Here is a 22,953-nt window from a genome sequence, read left to right on the forward strand (position 1 = left end):
CATGGAAATATCAGGATAATTTACACTAAAAGTTTGTTGTGTATCTACAATGTTTTTTAAATGGATCCATTTACATCATAATAACATGAAAGTCTGGGCAAAATATCTCCCTCTGATGCCTATGTTTGCCCTGCATTATAAAGCAACAAATATACAAACTATGAGTAAAGCTAACCAATGTGGAATTACTATAAGTTTAAAAACCTTGGGAGACCTATATTTTCGGAGGGAAATGTGTGTTTTTTATGGAGCATTTAAGTATCCTGATTAGAAAAGAGGTGATTGCATGTCCAGGATGAGAGCAAGATCTAGGACCAGGAAAACAGACAGAATGACCTCAGGATTTAAGATGTCTCAGGATAACCTGTGAAGGTTAGCCATTGGACCGTAACTCTAGATTGCCACTCCTCCTTATGCCTCATCTCAGAGGTTACTTATTCCTGCCTCTCTATTATTATGGATGCACTCTGTGCTCCGGGTTCATCTTTGAGCTAAGCTTTCCAGCTCTGGTCTTGTCTTTAATCAGCTCGGTGTGCAGCATGAAGATCTCCTGCTTTCTGCTGCTGGTCCTCTCTCTGTCCTGCTTCCAGATCAACTCAGGTAAGTGCCAAAAACTGCTGAACCCCTGGTCACAGCTGGGGACACTGCGTCCTAGAACAGGTGAAAAGTGAGTTTGGGGTCTAAGGAGCAATCACCAGGAGAGCATTCCTAAAGTCAACACGCTGCAGCCAATTGACCTCAGGGGCTTCAACCTGTGTCCTAGGTATCAGTCAATGAGCCTGACCAGAATGAAGAGCTAGTAATAGGGATTTCCAAGATCTTTACTCCTGTCACGGACCTCTAGAAAATATTCTCTATAGAAACCATTCTTCTTTACCCCAAGGAAGACGTAACTCACCAAGAGGACAGATGTCTATTGGGAGACAGGCACCCACTCCTTTGTGACTTTTCTCAGGTCCATTTAACACATGACTGCGGTAAACTTGGCTAATGGGGAGCATAAACTTGCTGTGGTAGATTAAGTAACTCAGTAACAGATGACGAGTGTAGATGATGTGTGGGAAGTACAGACTTAGAATGAAATACAAGGCCTCTCGTTTTTATTTATTCCTCACAGCGTCCCTGTGAATAAAAAGGAGTAACAAGACCTAATTCTTAGGAATATAGTTTACCATAATCATCCGACCAGTGTTCAGTAGGTCGAAAGCCCAACCCAAGCCATGAAGCGAGCCTTGAGTGCTGAAAGGAGGTTTCAAGGAGGACCATGAATCCCAAGAACTAACTCAAAAATGCCTTGCGGTGGGATCAACAGGCCACCCATATGTAACGTTAGACGACCCTAAAGGTTTTCAAATAGTACAGGGACATAATAGAAGATAACGTTTTATTCAGAATATGATGTATATACAGGCCAATAAGGGTGGACCAAGAATAGAAGAGATGATCCACTTGGCATCCCATTTAGCAATTTTTGGCCTTCCCATGTTGTTAACTGTATAACATGACTCTGTCAGAGTCGTTTTTAGATCTGGAATCTCTTTCTTCCCTAAAAGCTGGAGATATATATATGTCTGGGTCCATTTATTGATTTTAAAATGAGGCAAAGATGAGGATTCCAAGATCCTGTGGCTCCAATTCCAAGCCGCTATGTCTATTGCTGTTTGGCTCAACAAGAAATTCCCCTATGACCTAAAGGACTCAGTTCTGCCTCTCTCAGCTGCTCAGGCTACTCTTCAGTTACAGGTTTCTGACAGTGAAGGACTGGAGAAGAACAAAGAATAAAGAAAAGCTCAGGTCAGAAGGCCCTGCATGAGCTGATGTTTTATGTCAAGTGAGTTTATTAAGTAGCACAGCTTTTAAGTTTTACAGGGAGAAAACTGGGACAGAGTAAGCAGAAAGCTATCATACAATGGGACAAAGTTATCAGGAAGCTAGTCAATCATTGTGGTACAAAGGGAACACAGGATATCTCAAGTGTGTCACAGACTGAACACACTGTGCCCTTGGGACTGATCAAAGCACTGATTCTTTGAAGCCCTGGCCCCATCCCTCAGTGCAGACTTAGCCTCAGTCAAAGGTGCAGTAGTAGCTTTCCCTTTACTCAGTGTCTCTGAGAAAGCCTTCCAGCAGCCTGGCTCCTGACATCCTGGTCCAGGCTCTGTCTTTCCGGCCTTTCTGCTCTGTGTAGACAATTGACACATTCGTCATCTGTTAGATCAGGGAGATACTGAATGGACTGGGTTCTGAGTCTCTCCTTCCCTCTGAAACTGCCCTATTCTATTAAACCTCTTCTGCTTAACAATTGCCTTGGTTTCTTTTTCTGATGTGATATAATATTCTGAAAAAACAACAAAGGGAGAAAGTCTTTATTTTATCTCCCAGCTCAGTACATGATATACTGTAGCAGGAAGTCAGGGCAATGGGAGCTGAAGTAGGTGGTCACATTGTATCCACCTGATGGATACTGTTGTCTACTTGACACAAGCTAGAGTGGCAGGGAAGAGAATGTCAGTGGCAGATGTCAAGATTATCCATAGGTAATTGTCTAAGTTATTCCATTAACTAAGATAAGAATTACTTGTTATATCATTTCCTGGTAAAGGGCCTAGGCACTGGCATACAAGTTTCTCTCTATCTATCTATCTCTCTATCTCTCTCTCCCCCCACTCCGTGTGTGTGTGTGTGTGTGTGTGTGTGTGTGTGTGTGTGTGTGTATGTGTGTGTGTGCTCACGTGTCCATCATGTGTGTGGGTCTATAGCTGCCTCTCTGTCTCTCTATTTCTCTGTCTCCATCTCTATACCTGTGTCTCTGTCTCTGTCCTCTCTCTCTCTCTCTCTCTCTCTCTCTCTCTCTCTCTCTCTCTCTTTCTCTCTCTCTGTCTCCCTCTGATTTTGTTTGTGACTGAAACTACTAACTACTTCAAATTCCTGCCACCTTGATTTACTTGTAATAATGAACTATAGCTTATAATTATGAACTAAGCCCTTTTTTTCATAAGTTTTTCTTCAGAATGTTTTGTCATAGAGAGTAGAATGGATGAGTGCACCCTTCCTCGGTTTCTCCACTTTATATATTCCATTATGCCTGCCATCCACAGTTAAAAATGGGTCATCTCCCATCAATTAAAACGATCAAGAAAATCTCCTACAGGCAAAAAATTTGCCCATTTCCTGTCTAGATTTTGTCAAGGTAACAATTTAATAAAACAAATAAACTGATTAAAAACAGAGAGCACAAACTAGACAATCAGCTGCAAGTGTTTCACCAGGGAACAGAGAACACGTAAGGGATACCAGCATCACCAGCACCACAAAAGGAAAAGAAATCTGGAGGGCGTCACCTTTTGAGGGTCTGACTGAGGATGATCATTTTTGAGGCCAACATTAAACTTAGAGCATTGCTCTTTCAACAATCATACACCACAGAAGTGAGAACCCATAGAATGTAGAGAAAGGCTATGAGACGGAGCTCAGGAAGAGGGATTTAGTATGAGCAAGTGAGTGGTTTGGGTTGTGATGCTTCTCTTAGAAAGTTCTGGGGCAGGGACATCAGAGTGTCGCTCCATGTCCTCCCACCACCATAGCTCCACTGTCCCACGGAAGAGTTTGTGGTGATGAGAGTGCTCTACGGCCAGAGATGGTGGATCTTCCTTTACTCTCAGCATCCAAGAGGGTGAGGAAGGAGCACTTCTGTGAGTCAGAGCCAGCCTGACCTAAATAATGAATCCCAAGCCAGTAAACCCTATAGAATGAGACTTCCCTCAAAAAGAATAGAAAAGAACGTATTCTCCGTTTGCTCTTTCCAGTGTTCTAACCATAAGCCGAATGGCTATTGAGCAATGGGACTCTCCCTGGTGATTGAATTCAGAGCAAATATAATTTCATTAGTGGTCTTAAACATCAATTGCAGAATTTTTTCTTAAAATGTTAATCGTTTTCCATATTCTTTGTGTAGAATTCTCCTACCTCCCACAAACGTGCTAAAAAAAAAAATCACTGCATCTGTAGCAAATGGCCTGAGGGTTGTTTCTCGTTTTCTTGCAGTGTCTGGTATTGATTCGGTAAAATGTTTTCAAAAGAACAACACCTGTCACACCGTCCGATGCCCATATTTCCAAGACGAAGTCAGCACGTGTTATGACGGAAGAGGCAAATGTTGCCAAAAACGCCTTTTGTCTATCCGAGTTCCAAAGAAGAGGGTGTAACCATTGCTATAATATAGGGGTGCTGAAGTCTAGCATCTGTGCACTAACACGCACCATCTATAAATCCATATTAAGTTAAGAAAATGTGGGTTATTTTATGGCACCTACAGTGAAGGACAGGCCAGTCTAAATCCCTGCCTGATAAAGTCAAAATATGGCCAGGAATTAAGCAAATAAAGTTCCACTTGCTTTTTCTAGAAATGTCCTATTGAACGCCTCTGAATAGGAATTTACCTCATTGTCAAGAGGAAGCAGGGGCGTGGGGACACTCCTACCTAAAATTAGTTTATGCAGTCAGGGCTTGTTCAGATCAAACCTTCCCAACCACCCTGCCACCTCCTCCATATTTTAAGTTTCCCTGCAGCCACAAGGTATCTGCCATCTTTGGATCCAATTATAATCATTGTATTTAGGTTTCTGAATCCACTGGCCACCATTCCTATCCCAAGTTGGGACCAACAAAAAGACTCCTGCAACATCTTTAGAGATGCTGATGGCTTTAAACCTGTAATCCGCTAACTTGTTTCCCACATGAGTCTGAAAAGACTTTATACATAGGAGACTCCCAGTGTCAGCGAACAGAGAGTAAGAGTAATTCTGTGGGCTAACGTGAAGGAGAAGCCAGATACTGCTGCCTTTTTAATGGTGATAACTTTGGGCTTTGATATCGTCCCAATAACTATATATAGAATATGAGTCCTTTCTACGTCACTGACACACAACATTAAATGTAAAAATATCCACCAGGAAAAACTACATTATTTGATCTGACCTGATTAAAATTTTGGGGGAACAGCTGCAGCACCCTTCTTAAATTTCATCCCCACACCTTATATTCAAATTATCTTCTACAAATCGGGAAATGAGAACAGTGTTTTGGAAGACGGTGTGCATCCTCATGAGTAATACTGTGTGACTCATCTTGTTCCACCAGTTAGAAATCGAGGCTCACTATGTAGACTGAAGTACAGAGGAGCTGGAAAGGTCCTGAGAAAACCCAGGATGAGCAAAGCCTTTACCACAACATGACCATCGCCACTTACTTAGCCAAGAAAGTTTTTCTCACAGGTGATTAGGGGTTGATGTTAGAGGCCTGAGTTTATGGGTTTCAAGTTTCCAGTTTCAGAATGGTCCATGTAAAGGCTGACCTTTTTGAATGCAGAAAGACTTCATAAGGTAGATACAGAATAACCCTACCTACCTCAAGTCTAGCACTAGAATCTAATTGTTTTCTAGTTAGTATCCTCATTGTAGTCATATATATGTATGTATTATGATCCAACAATTCAATGCAGCCTTTAACCCAGCCACGCACAGGGTGAAACCTCGGGTTTCAGTTTCAGCTCCTTATCTCATATTATATAGAAAATGAACAAACAATGGATTGAAGGTGTCTTTTTCCTTTCTTTTTATGAAGGTCAACTTCTTTTTATTATTGGATATTTTTTATTTACTTACAAATGTTGTCCCCTTTCCCGGTTTCCCGTCCATAAACCCCCTATCCCATTCACCCTCCCCCTGCTTCTATGAGGATGCTCCCCCAACCACCCACCCACCCCTTCCTGCCTTCCCACTCTGACATTCCCATACACAGGGCATCGAGCCTTCATGGGACTAAGGGCCTCTCCTCCCATTGATGCCCAACAAGGCCATCCTCTGCTACATATGCAGCTGGAGCCGTGTGTCTGTCCATGTGTCAATATGAAAACTCAGACTATAAAACAAGGAACAAATATGGTACAAAATCTCTGAAACACTGCTTGGAAAGACATTTCTATGGCTATAACCCAAGAAGGATACACATTTATAGCAAAAATAAGCAAATGAAGGTAAATCAAACTAAAAAAGCTTTTTCACAAGAAAGGGGATAAGAGAATAAGAAGAATGCTATGAACTCATCAAAAATGTAAACATATCATATATCTAATAACTGTGCAATATTCAATTTACAGTAGGAAGTAAGACAATAAAGAGAAACACAGAAAGGAACCCAATTAAAACAATGCCAAAGCACCTGGACATAGTTACTCATAGACTGATGTGCAAATGACAGTTGTCAATGAAACAATGCTCAGCATCACTAATCACTAGAGAAATAAATATTAAAACCCAAATGGGATGCCACTTCACTTTTATTAAAAATACTAACATCAGAGAAACAGTATGATGCTAGATGAAGATGCACAAGTTGATTATTTCTGCACTGTTCTTGGCAGGGAATATCAACACAACTATTGTATAAAGATTAGCTCTCATGTAAATATCCTCAAGAACAACTACTGGGCTATATGCTACTGTAGTAGCCTTGAACCAACACATACCCAAAATAACTGAAAGAAAATATGCCCCAAATATATCTGTACTCATTCACTAGATCATAATAATCAAAATATGTAATCCCACTTCCCCACTTGGGCCAGATCAGTAACATGATAATCAAATGCTAGATCCTGCTTGCCTCCCAGGAATTCCACAGAAACCAGAGACATAGGTGAGAATTTAGCCATCTGGGACAACCAGGAAGTCCAGCTGGCTCAGGACCCACCTCCACCCCCAACTCCTGAGCTCCACTTTCCTTCTGGCTTACTTCCCCAACCCAGGTCAGATCAGCAAACTTATACCCACATAAATGCTACAAGCCTGGAAGCCTCCCAGGAGATCCACAGTAAACAAGATCACAGAACATCCACAGTAACCAGGGACACAGGAGGCCTGCTCTAATTAGAGATATGGGAAGCCCACTCTAACCAGAGACAACACTGCCTGCCTCCAAGGAGACCAACTCTAATTCAAGTCACAGAGCTTTACCTGCCTCTGTGGAGACCAGTTCAAGTCAAAGATGCCCATGCAACTTAACACCAGACAGAACTAGATGGGCAGAGGCAAACACAAGGTTGTATGCTAAAGAAACCAATGCAAAGTGGCATCATCAGAACCCAGTTCTCCCACCACAGCAACCTCTGGATAACATGCTTGACAACCAAGATAATGACCTCAAATCTAATCTCATGAAAATGATAGAGAGCTTTAAGGAGGATATAAAAAGAACTTTCTTAAAATGGTCCAACAAATAAAAATGGAATTAGAAACAATAAAGAAAATACAAAGGTGGGCAACCCTGGAGACAGACAACTTAGGAAAGAGATCAGGAACTACAGATACAAGCATCACCAACAGAATAAAGAGATAGAAGAGAGAATCTCAAGCATAGAAGAAACCATAGAAGATATTGACACATCAGCCAAAGAAAATACAAAGAGTAAAAAGTTCCTAACCCAAAATATCCAAGAATTCAGGACACACTGAAAAGATCCAACCTAAGAATAATAGGAATAGAAGAGGGTGAAGAATCCCAGTTCAAAGGACCAGAAAGCATCTCCAACAAAATCATAGAAGAAAACTTCTCAAAACTAAAGGAAGAGATAGCCATAAATGTACAAGAAGCCTACAGAGCACAAAAATAGATTGGACCAGAAAAGAAAATCCTCCTGTCACATAATAATCAAAACACTAAATGCCCAGAACAAAGAATATTTAAAGATGTAAGGTCAAAAGGTCAAGTAACATATGAAGTCAAATTGATCAAAATTGTACCAGACTACTCAACAAAGGCTCTAAAAGCCAGAAGATCCTGGACGGATGTCATTCAGACCCTAAGAGAACACAAATGCCAGCCCAGGATAATATACTCAGTAAAACTCTTCATGATCATAGATAGAGAAATCAAGATATTCCATGAAAAAAAAAACGAATTTAAACAGCATCTTACTACTAATTCAGCCCTACAGAAGATACTGGAACAAAATTTTCAACACAAGGAGGGTAACTATACCCATGAAAACATAAGAAAATAAACATTTCACAACAAATCCAAAAGAAGAGAATCATGCACACATAACACCTCCTCCAGCAACAAAAATAACAGGAGCTAACAATCATTTGTCTTCGGTATCTCTCGACATCAATGGAATTAATTCCACAATAAACACACACACACACACACCCTAACAGACTGGATCCATAAACAGGATCCAACATTTTGCCACATACAATAAACACACCTCAGTCACAAAGACAGACACAATCTCGGAGTAAAAGGCTGGAAAAAAGTTTTCCAAGCAAATGGTCCCAAGAAATAAGTTAGATCTGCCATTCTAATATCCATTAAAATAGACTTTCAACCAAAAGTTATCAAATGAGATGGGGAAGGACACTTCATATTCATCGAAGGAAAAATCCACCAGGAGGAAGTCTCAATTCTGAACATCTGTATCCCACCCACAATCATAAAATAAACTACTAAAGCTCAAAACACACATAGAACCTCACACAATAATAGTGGGAGATTTCAACACCCCCTCTCACTAATGGACAATTGAGACAGAAACTAAACAGAGACACAGTGAAATGAACAGAAGTTATGAACCAAATGTATTTAACACATATCTACATAACATTTCACCCCAAAACAGGGGAATTTGTCTTCTTCTCAGCACCTCATGGAACCTTCTCCAAAAATGACCATGTAAACAGACATAAGACAAGCTTCAACTGATACAAGAAAACTGGAAAATCCTCTGTATCCTATTAGATCATGATGGAATAAAGCTAGACTTCAATAACAACAGAAAGCCCACATATTCATGGAAGCTGAATAACTCTCTACTCAATGATACCTTTGTCATAGAAGAAATAAGAAAATAAATAAAAATTTTTATCAAACTCAATGAAAATGAAAACACGACATAGCCAAACATATGGAACACAATGAAGGCAGTGTTAAGAGGAAATTTTATACCACAAAGTGCCTTCATAAAGAAACTGGAGAGCTTCCTGGTTGCTGCTGCCGCAGAGAGCCCGTGGGCAGCACCCCTCGAGCGAACTTGAACCTCGGGACCGCAGGTAAGACCAACTTTTCTGCTACAAGAAAGCTGCCTGGTGAAATCGGGACACACAGAGGCAGAATTCCTCTAGGACCGGGCACGTCCTGTGTTTACCGGGAGTCCCACACCCGCGGATCCCGGCCTGCAGCAGCTCTCTGCTCCCAGACACAGTGGGAGAGAGACCTCACTGCCTGGTCAGGTGGGCACTCCTGAGGCTGCAGAGCAGAAGAGACCACCAACACTGCCCACCCCTGCCCACATCCCTGGCCCAAGAGGAAACTGTATAAGGCCTCTGGGCTCCCGTGGGGGAGGGCCCAGGAGCGGCAGGACCCCTGCCTGAGACACCGCCAGAACCTGAAGGAAACAGACCGGATAAACAGTTCTCTGCACCCAAATCCCATGGGAGGGAGAGCTAAACCTTCAGAGAGGCAGACAAGCCTGGGAAACCAGAAGAGACTGCTCTCTGCACACACATCTCGGACGCCAGAGGAAAACACCAAAGGCCATCTGGAACCCTGGTGCACTGAAGCTCCCAGAAGGGGCGGCGCAGATCTTCCTGGTTGCTGCCGCCGCAGAGAGCCCGTGGGCAGCACCCCGCGAGCGAACTTGAGCCTCAGGACCACAGGTAAGACCAACTTGTCTGCTGCAAGTGACCTGCCTGGTGAACTCAAGACACAGGCCCACAGGAACAGCTGAAGACCTGTAGAGAGGAAAAACTACACGCATGAAAGCAGAACACTCTGTCCCCATAACTGGCTGAAAGAAAACAGTAAAACAGGTCTACAGCACTCCTGACACACAGGCTTATAGGACAGTCTAGCCACTGTCAGAAATAGCAGAACAAAGTAACACTAGAGATAATCTGATGGCGAGAGGCAAGCACAGGAACCCAAGCAACAGAAACCAAGACTACATGGCATCATCAGAGCCCAATTCTCCCACCAAAACAAACATGGAATGTCCAAACACACCAGAAAAGCAAGATCTAGTTTCAAAATCATATTTGATCATGATGCTGGAGGACTTCAAGAAAGACGTGAAGAACTCCCTTAGAGAAACACAGGAAAACATTAATAAACAAGTAGAAGCCTACAGAGAGGAATCGCAAAAATGCCTGAAAGAATTCCAGGAAAACATAAATAAACAAGTAGAAGCCCATAGAGAGGAGACACAAAAATCCCTGAAAGAATATCAGGAAATCATAAATAAACAAGTAGAAGCCCATAGAGAGGAGTCACAAAAATCTCTGAAAGAATTCCAGGAAAACACAATCAAACAGTTGAAGGAATTAAAAATGGAAATAGAAGCAATCAAGAAAGAACACATGGAAACAACCCTGGATATAGAAAACCAAAAGAAGAGACAAGGAGCTGTAGATACAAGCTTCACCAACAGAATACAAGAGATGGAAGAGAGAATCTCAGGAGCAGAAGATTCCATAGAAATCATTGACTCAACTGTCAAAGATAATGTAAAGCGGAAAAAGCTACTGGTCCAAAACATACAGGAAATCCAGGACTCAATGAGAAGATCAAACCTAAGGATAATAGGTATAGAAGAGAGTGAAGACTCCCAGCTCAAGGGATCGATAAATATCTTCAACAAAATCATAGAAGAAAACTTCCCTAACCTAAAAAAGAGATACCCATAGGCATACAAGAAGCCTACAGAACTCCAAATAGATTGGACCAGAAAAGAAACACCTCCCGTCACATACTAGTCAAAACACCAAACGCACAAAATAAAGAAAGAATATTAAAAGCAGTAAGGGAAAAAGATCAAGTAACATATAAAGGCAGACCTATCAGGATCACACCAGACTTCTCGCCAGAAACTATGAAGGCCAGAAGATTCTGGACTGATGTCATACAGACCCTAAGAGAACACAAATGCCAGCCCAGGTTACTGTATCCTGCAAAACTCTCAATTAACATAGATGGAGAAACCAAGATATTCCATGACAAAACCAAATTTACACAAGATCTTTCTACAAATCCAGCACTACAAAGGATAATAAATGGTAAAGCCCAACATAAGGAGGCAAGCTATACCCTAGAAGAAGCAAGAAACTAATCATCTTGGCAACAAAACAAAGAGAATGAAAGCACACAAACATAACCTCACATCCAAATATGAATATAACGGGAAGCAATAATCACTATTCCTTAATATCTCTCAACATCAATGGCTTCAACTCCCCAATAAAAAGACATAGATTAACAAACTGGATACGCAACGAGGACCCTGCATTCTGCTGCCTACAGGAAACACGCCTCAGAGACAAAGACAGACACTACCTCAGAGTGAAAGGCTGGAAAACAACTTTCCAAGCAAATGGTCTGAAGAAGCAAGCTGGAGTAGCCATTGTAATATCAAATAAAATCAATTTTCAACTAAAAGTCATCAAAAAGATAAGGAAGGACACTTCATATTCATCAAAGGAAAAATCCACCAAGATGAACTCTCAATCCTAAATATCTATGCCCCCAAATAAAAGGGCACCTACATATGTAAAAGAAACCTTACTAAAGCTCAAAACACACATTGCACCTCACACAATAATAGTGGGAGATTTCAACACCGCATTCTCACCAATGGACAGATCATGGAAACAGAAATTAAACAGAGATGTAGACAGACTAAGAGAAGTCATGAGCCAAATGGACTTAACAGATATTTATAGAACATTCTATCCTAAAGCAAAAGGATATACCTTCTTCTCAGCTCCTCATGGTACTTTCTCCAAAATTGACCATATAATTGGTCAAAAAATGGGCCTCAACAGGTACAGAATGATAGAAATAATCCCATGCGTGCTATCGGACCACCACGGCCTAAAATTGGTCTTCAATAACAATCAAGGAAGAATGCCCACATATACTTGGAAATTGAACAATGCTCTACTCAATGATAACCTGGTCAAGGAAGAAATAAAGAAAAAAATTAAAAACTTTTTAGAATTTAATGAAAATGAAGGTACAACATACCCAAACTTATGGGACACAATGAAAGCTGTGCTAAGAGGAAAACTCATAGCGCTGAGTGCCTGCAGAAAGAAACAGGAAAGAGCATATGTCAGCAGCTTGACAGCACACCTAAAAGCTCTAGAACAAAAAGAAGCAAATACACCCAGGAGGAGTAGAAGGCAGGAAATAATCAAACTCAGAGCTGAAATCAACCAAGTAGAAACAAAAAGGACCATAGAAAGAATCAACAGAACCAAAAGTTGGTTCTTTGAGAAAATCAACAAGATAGATAAACCCTTAGCCAGACTAACGAGAAGACACAGAGAGTGCGTCCAAATTAACAAAATCAGAAATGAAAAGGGAGACATAACTACAGATTCAGAGGAAATTCAAAAAATCATCAGATCTTACTATAAAAACCTATATTCAACAAAACTTGAAAATCTTCAGGAAATGGACAATTTCCTAGACAGATACCAGGTACCGAAGTTAAATCAGGAACAGATAAACCAGTTAAACAACCCCATAACTCCTAACGAAATAGAAGCAGTCATTAAAGGTCTCCCAACCAAAAAGAGCCCAGGTCCAGACGGGTTTAGTGCAGAATTCTATCAGACCTTCATAGAAGACCTCATACCAATATTATCCAAACTATTCCACAAAATTGAAACAGATGGATCACTACCGAATACCTTCTACGAAGCCACAATTACTCTTATACCTAAACCACACAAAGACACAACAAAGAAAGAGAACTTCAGACCAATTTCCCTTATGAATATCAACGCAAAAATACTCAATAAAATTCTGGCAAACCGAATCCAAGAGCACATCAAACCAATCATCCACCATGATCAAGTAGGCTTCATCCCAGGCATGCAGGGATGGTTTAATATACGGAAAACCATCAACGTGATCCATTATATAAACAAACTGAAAGAACAAAACCACATGATCATTTCATTAGATGCTGAGAAAGCATTTGACAAAATTCAACACCCCTTCATGATAAAAGTCCTGGAAAGAATAGGAATTCAAGGCCCATACCTAAACATAGTAAAAGCCATATACAGCAAACCAGTTGCTAACATTAAACTAAATGGAGAGAAACTTGAAGCAATCCCACTAAAATCAGGGACTAGACAAGGCTGCCCACTCTCTCCCTACTTATTCAATATAGTTCTTGAAGTTCTAGCCAGAGCAATCAGACAACAAAAGGAGGTCAAGGGGATACAGATCAGAAAAGAAGAAGTCAAAATATCACTATTTGCAGATGATATGATAGTATATTTAAGTGATCCCAAAAGTTCCACCAGAGAACTACTAAAGCTAATAAACAACTTCAGCAAAGTGTCTGGGTATAAAATTAACTCAAATAAATCAGTAGCCTTCCTCTACACAAAAGAGAAACAAGCCGAGAAAGAAATTAGGGAAACGACACCCTTCATAATAGACCCAAATAATATAAAGTACCTCGGTGTGACTTTAACCAAGCAAGTAAAAGATCTGTACAATAAGAACTTCAAGACACTGAAGAAAGAAATTGAAGAAGACCTCAGACGATGGAAAGATCTCCCATGCTCATGGATTGGCAGGATTAATATAGTAAAAATGGCCATTTTACCAAAAGCAATCTACAGATTCAATGCAATTCCCATCAAAATACCAATCCAATTCTTCAAAGAGTTAGACAGAACAATTTGCAAATTCATCTGGAATAACAAAAAACCCAGGATAGCTAAAACTATCCTCAACAATAAAAGGACTTCAGGGGGAATCACTATCCCTGAACTCAAGCAGTATTACAGAGCAATAGTGATAAAAACTGCATGGTATTGGTACAGAGACAGACAGATAGACCAATGGAATAGAATTGAAGACCCAGAAATGAACCCACACACCTATGGTCACTTGATTTTTGACAAAGGAGCCAAAACCATCCAATGGAAAAAAGATAGCATTTTCAGCAAATGGTGCTGGTTCAACTGGAGGTCAACATGTAGAAGAATGCAGATCGATCCATGCTTATCACCCTGTACAAAGCTTAAGTCCAAGTGGATCAAGGACCTCCACATCAAACCAAACACACTCAAACTAATAGAAGAAAAACTAGGGAAGCATCTGGAACACATGGGCACTGGAAAAAATTTCCTAAACAAAACACCAATGGCTTACGCTCTAAGATCAAGAATCGACAAATGGGATCTCATAAAACTGCAAAGCTTCTGTAAGGCAAAGGACACTGTGGTTAGGACAAAACGGCAACCAACAGATTGGGAAAAGATCTTTACCAATCCTACAACAGATAGAGGCCTTATATCCAAAATATACAAAGAACTCAAGAAGTTAGACCGCAGGGAAACAAATAACCCTATTAAAAATGGGGTTCAGAGCTAAACAAAGAATTCACAGCTGAGGAATGCCGAATGGCTGAGAAACACCTAAAGAAATGTTCAACATCTTTAGTCATCAGGGAAATGCAAATCAAAACAACCCTGAGATTTCACCTCACACCAGTGAGAATGGCTAAGATCAAAAACTCAGGTGACAGCAGATGCTGGCGAGGATGTGGAGAAAGAGGAACACTCCTCCATTGTTGGTGGGATTGCAGATTGGTACAACCATTCTGGAAATCAGTCTGGAGGATCCTCAGAAAATTGGACATTGAACTGCCTGAGGATCCAGCTATACCTCTCTTGGGCATATACCCAAAAGATGCCCCAACATATAAAAAAGACACGTGCTCCACTATGTTCATTGCAGCCTTATTTATAATAGCCAGAAGCTGGAAAGAACCCAGATGCCCTTCAACAGAGGAATGGATACAGAAAATGTGGTACATCTACACAATGGAATATTACTCAGGTATCAAAAACATCGACTTTATGAAATTAGTAGGCAAATGGTTGGAACTGGAAAATATCATCCTGAGTGAGCTAACCTAATCACAGAAAGACATACATGGTATGTACTCATTGATAAGTGGCTATTAGCCCAAATGCTTGAATTACCCTAGATGCCTAGAACAAATGAAACTCAAGACGGATGATCAAAATGTGAAGGCTTCACTCCTTCTTTAAAAGGGGAACAAGAATACCCTTGGCAGGGAATAGAGAGGCAAAGATTAAAACAGACACAGAAGGAACACCCATTCAGAGCCTGCCCCACATGTGGCCCATACATATACAGCCACCCAATTAGACAAGATGGATGAAGCAAAGAAGTGCAGACCGACAGGAGCCGGATGTAGATCGCTCCTGAGAGACACAGCCAGAATATAGTAAATACAGAGGCGAATGCCAGCAGCAAACCACTGAACTGAGTATAGGACCCCCGTTGAAGGAATCAGAGAAAGAACTGGAAGAGCTTGAAGGGGCTCGAGACCCCATATGTACAACAATGCCAAGCAACCAGAGCTTCCAGGGACTAAGCCACTGCCTAAAGACTATACATGGACTGACCCTGGACTCTGACCTCATAGGTAGCAATGAATATCCTAGTAAGAGCACCAGTGGAAGGGGAAGCCCTGGGTCCTGCTAAGACTGAACCCCCAGTGAACTAGACTGTTGGGGGAGGTGGCAATGGGGGAGGGTGGGGAGGGAACACCCATAAGAAAGGGGAGGGGGGAGGGGGATATTTGCCCGGAAATCGGGAAAGGGAATAACACTCGAAATGTATATAAGAAACACTCAAGTTAATAAAAAATAAATAAATAAATAAATAAATAAATAAATAAATAAATAAATAAAAAACTGGAGAAATCCCATACAAGCAACCTCACAGCACACCCAGAAGCTCTAGAGCAGAAAAAAGCAAATAAACCCAAGAGGAGTAGACAGGAGGAAATAAGCAAACTCAGGGCTGAAATCGACAGTAAGAAACACAGAAAATGAGACAAGGAATCAAAAAAACCAAGAGTTGGTTCTTTGAGAAAATCAACAAGATAGATAAATCCTTAGCCAGTCTAACTAAAGGGCACAGAGACAGTGTACAAATTAACAAAACCAGAAATGAAAAGGGAGACATAACAACAAAAACTGAGAAAAATTCAATTATCAGGAACAACTACAATAGCATATACTTTACAAAATTGGAAAATCTAGATAAAATGGATGAGTTTCTAGATAGATAACACACACCAAGTTAGATCAAGATCTGGTCAACTGTATAAACAGTCCCATAACCCCTAAGGAAATAGAAATAGTCATCAAAAACCTCCCAATCAAAAATAGCCCAGAGCCAGGTGGCTTTAGTGCAGAATTCTACCAGACCTTCCTTCAAAAAAGAGCTAATACCAATACTCCTCAAACTATTACACAAAACAGAAACAGAAGAAAGGAACACTAACTAATTCTTTCTATGAAGCCACAATTGCTTTGATACCTAAACCACACGAAGACCCAACAAAGACAGAGAACTCCAGACCAATCCTGCTTATGATTATCGATGCAAAAGTACTCAATAAAATTCTCATAAACTAAATCAAGAACCCATCAAAACCACCATTCACCAAGATCAAGTATGCTTCATCCCAGGGATACAGAGATGGTTCAATTTACAAAACTCCATCAATGTAATCCACTATATAAACAAACTCAGGGGAGGGGAACCACATGATCATCTCATGAAATGCTGAAAAAACGTTCAAAAAATATAACATCCCTTCATATTAAAAGTCCTGAAAAGATCAAGAATTCAAGGCACATACCTAAACATAATAGAAGCAATATATAGCAAAACAAAAACCAACATCAAATTAAATGGAGAGAAATTTGAAGCAATCCTACCAAAATCAGGGACGAAATATGACTGCCCACTCTCTCACTACCTATTCAATACAGTACTTGAAGTTCTAGCTAGGGAAATTAGAAAATAAAAGGTGATCAAGGGTATATAAATTGGAAAGGAAGAAGTCAAAAGATCACTATTTGCAGATTATATGATAGTATACATAATCGACCACAAAAATTCCACCAGAGAACTTCTACAGCTGATAAAAGTGTCAGGATATAAAATTAACTCAAATGAATTAGTAGTTTTACTTTGTACAAATGAAAAACAGGCTGAAAAGAAATTTGGGAAACAAGACCCTATTGCCACAAACGGTATAAAACATCTTGGTGTAACTCTTAACAAGCAAGTGAAAGATCTGTATGACAAGAACTTCAAGTCTCTGAAGAAAGAAATCAAAGAACACCTCAGAAGGTAAAAAAAATCCCCCATGCTCATGGATTGGTATGATTAACATAGTAAAAATGGCAAAAGCTATGAAGGAGCTTGCAACCCCATAAAAACAACAATGCCAACCAACCAGAGCTTCCAGGGACTAAACCACTACCAAAAGACTAAACATGGATTGACCCAGGGCTCCAACTGCATATGTAGCAGAGAATAGCCTTGTTGAGGCACCAGTGGAAGGGAAAGCCCTTGGTCTTGCCAAGGTAGGACCCCCAGTGCGGGGGAATATGGGGGAGGGCAATAAGGGGGATGTATAGAGGGAATACCCATATTGGGGAGGGGAAGGGGGGGATGGGGGCTTATGGACAGGAAACCGGGAAGGGGAATAACCTTTGAAATGTAAGTAAAGAAATACATAATAAAAAAATTTTTTAAAAGCTAACTACAGATTTAATACAATTCCCATCAAAATTCCAATACAATTCCCCACAGACACGGAAAGAGCAATTCTCAACATCATATGGGAAAAAAAAAACTAAAAATCCAAGGTATCCAAAACAATTCTCAACAATAAAAGATCTTCTAGGGGAATCACCATCCCTGACCTCAAGCTGTACTACAAAGCAATAGTGATAAGGACCACACGGCAGGGCTGCCATCTTGCGTCCCCGCGTGTGCGCGCCTTATCTCAGCTAGCCTGCCCGAGACCCCCTGAGTGTGAACCTTGGGCCCCCGCACGACCCCATTTCCACTCCGACAAGATGAAAGAAACGATCACAAACCAGGAAAACCTCGCCAAACTGCAGGCACAAGTGCGCATTGGTGGGGAAGGAACTGCTTGTAGAGAGAAGAAGGTGGTTCACAGAACAGACACAGCAGACGATAAAAAACTGCGGTTCTCCTTAAAGAAGTTAGGGCTAAACAATGTCTCTGGTATTGAAGAGGTGAACATGTTTACAAACCAAGGAACAGTGACCCATTTAAGAACCCTAAAGTCCAGGCGTCTCTGGCAGCAAACACCTTCGCCATGACAGGCAACGGTGAGACAAAGCAGCTGACAGAAAGGCTTCCAAGCATCCTCAGCCATCTTGGGGCGGACAGTCTGACCAGTCTGAGGAGACCGGCGGAAGCTCTGCCCGAACAATCTGTGGATGGAAAAGCACCACTTGCTCCTGGAGAGGATGATGACGATGAAGTTCCAGATCTGGTGGAGAATTTTGATGAAGCTTCTAAGAACGAGGCGAACTGAATTGAAGCGACTTCTGAAGAAGGTGACCCTTGCAGAAGTTACGTACAGGATCTGCTGTGTTATATCATGACTGCTTTTTAAATTTTTTTTGTTTATTATGGATCTAATAAAATCTAGATCTCTAATATTTTTAAGCCCAAGCCTCCTCCCACCCACCCCACACACACACACCCCGGACACTGCAGCTCTTTTCGGTTTTCGCTTATGCCTAATTCATTCTTTGCAGCAAATTAAGCTGAAGACACCTGGGAATAAAGTTTGGAAAAGGTTAATAAAATTCTTGGCCTAGTACAAAAAAAAAAAAAAAAACACATGGCATTGGGACAGAGACAGACAGGTCAATCAGTGGAATAGAATTGGAGAACCAGAAGGAAACCCACACACCTATAGACACTTGATCGTTGACAAAGAGGCCAAAAACATACAGTGGAAAAAATAAAGCATCAATAGACGGTGCGGCTGACTGGCAGTCTGCATGGAGACGAACAAAAATAGTTATCTTCTGCATACAGCTCAAATCCAAGTGGATCCAGGACCTCAACATTAAACCAGATACACTGAATCTAATAGAAAAGGAGGTGGGAAAGAGCCTCAAACTCATTGGCCCAGGAAGAAATTTTCTAAACAGAACACCAATGGCTCAGGCTCTAAGATCAACAATAGATAAATGGGACCGAATGAAACTGAAAAGCTTTTGAAAAGCCAAAGACACAGTCAATAGAACAAATCGGCCACCTACAGATTGTTGGGGGGAAAATCTTCACTAACTCTACATCCAATAGAGGACTAATATTCAAAATATATATATTGGGGAATTGAGTCCATTGATGTTGAGAGATATTAAGGAATAGTGATTGTTGCTTCCTGTTATTTTTGTTATTAGAGGTGGAATTATGTTTGTGTGTCTCTCTTCTTTTGGTTTTGTTGCAAAGAGATTATTTTCTTCCTTTTTCCAGGGTGTAGTTTTTTTCCTCCTTGTGTTGGAGTTTTCCATCTATTATCCTTTGTAGGGCTGCATTTCTAGAAAAGATACGTGTAAATTTGGTTTTATCATGGAATATCTTGGCTTCTCCATCTATGTTAACTGAGAGTTTTGCTAGATATAGTAGCCTAGGCTGGCATTTGTGTTCTCTTAGGGTCTGTATGACATCTGCCCAGGATCATCTGACTTTCATAGTCTCTGGTGAGAAGTCTGGTGTAATTCTGATAGGTCTGCATTTATATGTTACTTGACCTTTCTCCTTTACTGTTTTTAATATTCTTCCTTTGTTTTGTGCATATGGTGTTTTGACTATTATGTGACGGGAGGAGTTTCTTTTCTGGTCCAATCTATTTGGAGTTCTGTAGGCTTCTTATATGTTTATGGGCATCTCTTTCTTTAGGTTAGGAAAGTTTTCAGTTGGGAGCCTTCACTCTATTATCCTCTGGTGTGATCTTCTCATTGTGTCCTGGATTTCCTGGGTGTTTTGGCCTATGAATTTTTTGTGTTTTACATTATCTTTGATGATCGATGTTTTCTATGGTATCTTCTGCCCCTGAGATTCTCTCTTCTATCTCTTGTATTCTGTTGGTGATGCTTGCATCTATGACCCCTGATCTCTTTCCTAGGTTTTCTATCTCCAGGGTTGTCTCACTTCGTGCTTTCTTTATTGTTTCTATTTCCATTTTTAAATCCTGGACGGTTTTGTTCAATTCCTTCACCTGTTTGGTTGTTTTCCTGTAAGTCTTTAAGGGATTTTTGTGTTTCTTCTTTAAGGGCTTCTACTTGTTTACCTGTGTTGTCCTGTATTTTTTAAAGGGAGTTATTTATGTCTTTCTTAAAGACCTCTATCATTATCATAAGATGAGATTTTTAAATCCAAATCCTGCTTTTCCAGTGTATTGGGATATTTTCTTTGGTGGGAGAACTGTGCCTCGGTGATGCCAAGGAGTCTTGGTTTCTGTTGCTTGGTTTCCTGTGCTTGCCTCTCACCATCAGGTTGTCTCTGGTGTTAGCTTGTCTTGCTGCCTCTGGTCATGGCTTGACTCTCCTGTAGGTCTGTGTTTCTGCCCTCCTGTAGCCCTGTTCTCTTTCAGCTGGATCTGGGAACAGAGAGCTGCTCCTGGGTTTGTGTGACCTGTAGCCTCCAGGCAGGTGTTTGGCACGGAAGAGTTGGTCTTGCCTCTGCTCTCAGGTGTGACTGATAATCCTGGTGACTGGCTTTCAGCTCTCAGTACAGTCAGAAACCCAAAGGGTCCTGCTGCTCCTAGGTCCCTGTGCTCAGGGTGCACAGATGGCACTAAGTGATTTCCTCTTGGGTCAGGAATGTGGGCATAAAGTAGTTGTCTCCTCTGAGTTCTCAGAATTGTCCGCACTTCTGGGAGTTCAGCTCTCTCCCCAACGTGATTGAGTGCAGGGAACTGTGGAACAGGTTCGGGTCAGTTTCAGGCACCCCCATTTTTAATAGGGTTATTTGACTCTCTGGAGTCTAACTTCTTGAGCTCTTTGTATATTTTGGATATTAACATATATGTAACAACAACAACAATTTAAAGCATATGACAAGAATATATGAAATTCTCAATAACAATGCAAAATAAACAAAATATAACCTATATTAATATTTTGGTTGGGCATGGTTTCATTGAAAAAAAAACCTGGTTTGCTTTGATTCAAATTTTCAAGTGAGTAAATGAAAAGTGTAAACTAATTAAAGGGAGAACTTGATAAGGATTGGTTTCACCTTTTTCACAGCTTGTTTATTTCTCTTTCTGACATGTAGCCTATGTTTACTGTTGGATCTGCTTTTCTCACAAAATGTGATTTGAGCACTTAATGAATTTTTCTAACACCTATTTTTTCCTGCTCTTTTGTCCCCATGAGGCAATGTCACGTTTCCACCGTTCACTTCAATATTCACTTCTACAGCGGGTACCTAAGAAGATGATTTCCATAAGAATGGAGGGTGTGTGCTCATCTGACAGATATCACTGTAGCACTTTCTTATAATATACCATTCTTTCTATGGTATGTGTCTACAAATGTTCTATTTGTAAAAAGGAAGGAGGGCGAATGGGTGCACAGCGAGGAGAATGTGCTGAAGATGAAACCTCAACTTCATTCAGTGAACTTAGAAACCAATCGAGCCAGGGGGATAGGAAAACCAATCACTGTCACAAGTGTGGTAAAATCAGATAAATATGTCAGGGGAACAGACAATAATAATTTTTCTCAACCCATTAAATTCTAATTAAGCTGATCTGTAAAACACTCACCCTAGAGTGGAAGAATGGAGGAGTAGGCTAAGACAAACCTCACCAGAGGATCAGCCTTGGCCTTACTGAGAGATACAGGCCCTACTGCGCTTCCTCTTGTGAGAGACAAAGGAGGACACAGGCACGCAATGAGTCACTCTTGCCCTCAGATGACATTGTATCTAGTTGACTTTCCAGATCTTACTGCTAATCTAGAGACAGCAGGAGTGAAAGAGAGCAGAAAATGACAATCAGTGTAAGGGACAGTAGGAAAGAGTCTTAAGGGAAAAAAAAACCTAGATTTTCCTACAACCTAAAGTTAAGAGGAGGGTGGGGTGTTTTACATTGCAAGACAGAAAGGAGCCAAACCCAGAGTGTGGCCATTTTGGATCCACAGTGAGAAGGTATGTGATTCTGTGGTCACTGAGGACATTTATACTCAGGGACCGACAGCGTTACAATCTGAGTCATCTGTAATGATGGGGACTTTGGAAATATCAACAGCTGGACACCTGAACTGGTAAATAAAAAATACCCCTCATGGGAATCAAAAATAAATATTTTAATATTTAAGTATTTTCATTTTGCTAGTTACTTCTGGAATAACTGTCCAGTGCTGTCCCCAGAGTTTGAAAAGCATAGACAGCTGTGTGTCAATGAAAACATAGGGACAATGGCTGACTGAAAGGGAAACAATATCCAGGCTCCTGGTTTCCACCTTTCTTTTAGTGGCTCTGACCAGGAGTTAGAATGCCACCTTTGTAGCAAATTCTTGGTCTGAGAGTCTGGGGAAGACATTTCCCTCTGCTTCCAACCATGTCCTGCACTGTAAAACAACCAGGGTACGAACTGTGAGTGAAACCAACCAATGTGTAATTAGTGTAAGTTTAAAATCCTTGGCGGTAAACATAGTTTAAAGGAGTAGTCTCAGTTTCCTATGGAGCATTTATGAGTCTGATTTAGACAAGTGGTACTTAACAATTTCAGGGGGAGAGCAAACTCTAGGCCCAGGCAACAGAGACAGGAGGCTCTCAGCATTCGAGTTTTCTCGGTATACACACTGTAAGGTTTAGCTATTGGACAGTCACTCTAGATTGCCACTCCTCCTTATGCCTCATCTCAGAGGTTACTTATTCCTGCCTCTCAATTAAGACAGATGCACTCTGTGCTTGGGTTCATCTTTGAGCTAAGTTTCCCAGCTCTGGTCTGGTCTTTAATCAGCTCGCTGTGCAGCAAGC

General features: G+C 40.9%; 1 protein-coding gene and 1 pseudogene across 1 annotated transcript; both read left to right on the top strand.

Moving 5' to 3' along the window:
* The first annotated feature begins 480 nt into the window (after positions 1 to 480).
* On the top strand, positions 481 to 4,205 carry LOC116915059 (beta-defensin 39). The gene is made up of 2 exons (XM_032919476.1): positions 481 to 600; positions 4,045 to 4,205. Exons 1-2 carry the CDS (start codon positions 540 to 542, stop codon positions 4,203 to 4,205), a joined length of 222 nt encoding a protein of 73 aa, XP_032775367.1. The 5' UTR covers positions 481 to 539.
* Positions 4,206 to 17,993: 13,788 nt separating this feature from the next.
* Positions 17,994 to 18,481, top strand: LOC116914902 (annotated as a pseudogene).
* The last annotated feature ends 4,472 nt before the right edge of the window (positions 18,482 to 22,953 follow it).

This window comes from Rattus rattus, chromosome 13 (assembly GCF_011064425.1).
Source record: "Rattus rattus isolate New Zealand chromosome 13, Rrattus_CSIRO_v1, whole genome shotgun sequence".
NCBI lineage: Eukaryota > Metazoa > Chordata > Mammalia > Rodentia > Muridae > Rattus > Rattus rattus.